At 50.6% G+C, this 4,157-nt stretch overlaps 1 protein-coding gene across 1 annotated transcript in view; it reads right to left on the reverse strand.

The window, feature by feature from the left end:
• Positions 1 to 1,011: 1,011 nt before the first annotated feature.
• MTERF4 (mitochondrial transcription termination factor 4) overlaps positions 1,012 to 4,157 on the reverse strand; it is a 6,041-nt gene continuing 2,895 nt past the window's right edge. Inside the window, exons 3-4 of the mRNA XM_010833398.1 lie at positions 2,535 to 2,719; positions 1,012 to 1,901 (exon numbers count right to left, since the gene is read on the reverse strand). Of these exons, the coding sequence (XP_010831700.1) occupies positions 1,560 to 1,901; positions 2,535 to 2,719 (527 nt within the window). The 3' untranslated portion in view covers positions 1,012 to 1,559. The remainder of the gene's footprint in view (positions 1,902 to 2,534; positions 2,720 to 4,157) is intronic.

Consider the following 4,157-nt stretch of genomic DNA (forward strand, 5'->3'; position numbering starts at 1 on the left):
CTCACGCGCCACTGGCCTTGGCGGAAAGCATCTCTGCAGTCGTGCTCCAGCACGAGCCTGGAGGCACAAGCGTCTGCTCCAGGTGCTAGTCCCCAGAGTAAAACAAGGCTCCCATCTCCCAACGACACCCCAGCACAGGGCGGAAAGGAACTATCGTAAAAAATCTTTTACATAAGAGAAACAACACAAGCAGCCATTTAGAATCTTAAGCTCTCACTAACCAACACAGGCGCGTTTGCTAGAGGCAGCCTCGGCGCAGCGTCTGAGCCTCGGCGCCACTGCCTCTGGGCTGGCTCAGCCTGCTGCAGGCCTGTCCTGAGGCCGCACACACACCCTCTGGTCCTAACGACACAACTGACCCCAGATGGTGCCGGGCACTCCCAGGAGTCAGGATCACCCCAGTGAGGACTGCCACCCGACAGGACCTACCGTCTCTGCAGGAAAAATGAAGCCAAGTGCCACGAGTCTCAGGTTTTGGGCACATCGCCAAAAATGTCTTTTGCAGCATCAATCCTGTGCCAGCCAGCCCATCGCCGGGGAAGAGCCCCCAGAACATGTAGTGACCCCCATTCCCCCCTTGCCGAGCTTGTGTCCCCAGGACTGGGCCTCTACCTCAGAGATGAGCCCTGGTGCATTCACCCAAGCCCATTCCCCAACCCCAGCTCTTCAAAGTTGCTCCTCAGAACCTGTGGCCTCCCCAAGGGGCCATGGAGCTCCCTGCAATGATACCAAGCCCAGACCCTGGCCCTGGCTCCAGACCCCAACACCCCGTGACCCTGGCAGGCATGCATTCTCCTCTGGCCTCAGAAGCCCCATCTGGACCATGTTCTGGCATGCTCCAGGTCAGCACTCCATAGCTGCCAGAGACATCAGGACTGGATGTGGCCCCTGGACCGAGCTGGCACAAAAGCAGGTTCCCCCACAGGTCAGAGATGGGCCTGTTGTTCAGAAATGCAAAAAGCATCCCTTCACAGCGCTGGCATCAAGAAACTGTGCAGGACAAACCACACGTCACCAGTCAGCTTTCTTTTACTCTGCTGTATACTGAACGCAATTACAAAGAAGTATTTTTTATTTAAAAACATGAGTATTTTTGTGGAAAATCTGCTACTTGTTGTCATTAAAATAAACTGTTGTGATGTACTAAGGCTTCACTGTCTTCTCCTAATTCTTTGTCACTAGAAGGATGTAAAATGACTCCTGAACCAGAAGAAACATCCCCACTGTGTCACAGAATTTTCACCAACACAGATGACAGAGAAACAGCAACACCAGACGCTGCTGCACTGAGCCCCCGACTTTAGGAGCTCCCAGCCTGTGGGTCAGGATGGAGCAGGGCCCTCCACACGAAACCCAACCGATCGAGCCAAGGCATCTGCTGCTTAGTGTGGCCTGTCTACCTCTCAGGTGATTTCCAAACATTCTTTCATCAAAAGGCCAGTTTAAGAATAAAAAATAACCTGAGAAGAATGAAGTGAAGTTCCCAAAAGCTTTGAGGAAATTAAAATAACCTTTCCTCTCTCTGGGCTCCCTTCACTGCAGTCCATGCGTCACAGCTCCTACTCCTCCTCCCTGTCCTCCTCCTCCTCCTCATCCAGACTCTCGTCATCAGCCATGCAGCCCTCAGACTCCTCTTCCTCCCGGGCCAAGAGTTTCTTAAAAACCTCAAACTCCTCAGCAGAAGAAACTGCTGTTCTGGCCAGAAACTCAGCTTCTGAAACTCGGAGGATGTCCTTCAGTAAAGGGTTGGGGACCTGTGTCTGCCCCTTCTTGTCAGGGGTCTGGTACCGGCCCAGCCGCTCCAGGAACACGTGTCTCTGTTTGGTCTTGGTCATGGAGTACTGCAGCAGGTCCGTCTTCACAATGTCCACGTGTTTAATCCCCATCCTGAAATAGGCATACTGGAGACACAGACGTGGTTAGGAAGGCAGCTGCAAAAAGCCTGGTAGGTTCCTAAAGCACGCAGAGAAACCTGACTAGTCAACAGCGGTAGAGCACTGTGACCCCCAGCATCTGCACGATGGCGACAGCTTTCAAAGCATTTTCAAATTTATATCGAGAAAGATGCAGCAAAAAATGAAGGGCAGGAAGGAGAAATCAAGATCTATTTTCCTTCATGGGGTAAGAAAAACTGGGACCATGAAAAAAATAGGTAAATAATTCAGAAAACATCTAGGATCTGACCTAAGCCATCAAAGTTGTTACCAGAAACTTTGGAACAACCTTCATACTTACGTTTCTAAGATCAACATGCACAACAGATTTGAAAGAAAGGTTCTAGCTAATTTTAAATTAGGTATTTCAAGCAGAGGTCTCATATGAACTCTAAGAAGGGGCCTGAGTATTCCGTTATCAATGGCAGGAAAGTTGCGGAAGATCTTTTACCCGTGGCAAAGAAGACTCCACACTGAATTCTGGCTGGCACTGGGCCAAGAGGGTTTAATCTTGACCTTGTCTGCTTGCCCAGGTGAGTCAGCTGACCCTGACTGCACTGGAAACCTGCTGCTACCCAGCACGCCACCAGCCATTCTTACCTGAAATTTGTACTCCAGCTCACCAGGGTCCTCCCGAAGAACATACGGGCACCTGTGCAAAATCTCGGTGACTTGCTTCACGGTGAAAAGGCACTTCTCCTTAAGGACCCCAACAATGACTTCAATGTCCCGCTGACGCATGGTGAAAATTTCAGGGCAACAGTAAAGCACCCTCTTTAATTTCCCTGAAGATCATTAAAAAGGACAAATACATCATTTTAGGATATTCCAGAAACCCAAGGGGCCAACCACACCTAAATCAAGCCGGAGTTTAAAAAACAAACAAGGATCCTCTCCTCCACAGAAGGAGTGCCGACTTCAGATACGTCTTCCCAGGAGCACTGTGGAAGCAGAAGGGGCCAGAATGGCTCAACTCCCCAGTGACGCCCTCTCGCTCCTCACTGCCCAGCCCCAGCTGACAGGCGCCTGCTTCATATGCTAGGGCCCCTCGTGCCCTCCTCGCCTAGAAGAGACTTTCACAGGGATGTGCTGGGAAAGCCAGACAGGAGGCTGAGGCAGCAGTCTCTCCCACACTGGGGCTCTGGACTCCTGTTTCCTCCTGCAATAAAACAGTCCTTGAAACATTCACAACCAACATCTTAGGACCTAGGAGCTAGAACGCAATGAAAAGTGGTTCCACAATAACAGCGTAATAATAACAGCGAGAATCCTGACACACAAGCACAGAGACTGATCTCCGGGTTCGCAGGGGCCGCAGGTCTCATCCACACTAAGGCACTTCTGAGGGACGGGGGCTCTGTCAGTAACTGTATTAAGAAAACCGGCGGAAACTGGGACCATCCCAGGCAAACTGGGGCCTGTGGCCTTCCTATAGATAACCAAGTAAGACTCAGAGCCCAGACACTGGTAAACCTCCCTAACAGGTGAGTCAATGTCTTGATGAAACACATTCAGGAATGAATTTCAGGAGTTCAGTGTTTACCTTTGCAGCTGAAGCTCACGCTGAGCTTCTAATCTATAACGAAGGCACGTAAGGCGTCAGGGTTTCCCAGGTGGTGCCAGTGGTAAAGCACCCTCCTGCCAATGCAGGAGACAAGAGAGATGTGGGTTCAATCCCTGGGTTGGGAAGATCCCCTGGAGAAGAAAATGGCAACCCACTCCAGTATTCTTGCTTGGAAAATCCCATGGACAGAGGAGCCTGGTGGGCTACAGTCCCTGAGGTCACAAAAAGTCGGACCTGACTGAAGCAACTGAGCTCAAGGATGGTGTTAAATTGAGCCTTTCAGATTACACTGCAACAGGTAATCTGTTAGGAGAAACACACACCATTACCTTCTGCTCATCTTCTAGAAAAGAGAAGGAGGCCTGTAGAGATCCTCTGAAATCTGGACTCCCAACCTTTTCTCCCCTTTCCCCATCCCCAACAATACTTCACCAATAACAGACAAGAATGAACAAACAGTAGAATTCCTCTGATGAACGTGGGTAGGGGTCCTTGGAGATCCTCATGAGCCCCTACCCTCCTCCTCTAGAAAAGCCCACAGAGAGACCCAGTGGGACTTCCCTGCTGGTGCAATGGATTAAAAACCTGCCTGCCAGTGCAGGGGACACAAGTTCAAATTTGGGAAGACTGCACATGCCTCAAAGCAACCAAGCCCATGT

This window comes from Bison bison, unplaced genomic scaffold, assembly GCF_000754665.1.
Source record: "Bison bison bison isolate TAMUID 2011002044 unplaced genomic scaffold, Bison_UMD1.0 scf7180017845304, whole genome shotgun sequence".
NCBI lineage: Eukaryota > Metazoa > Chordata > Mammalia > Artiodactyla > Bovidae > Bison > Bison bison.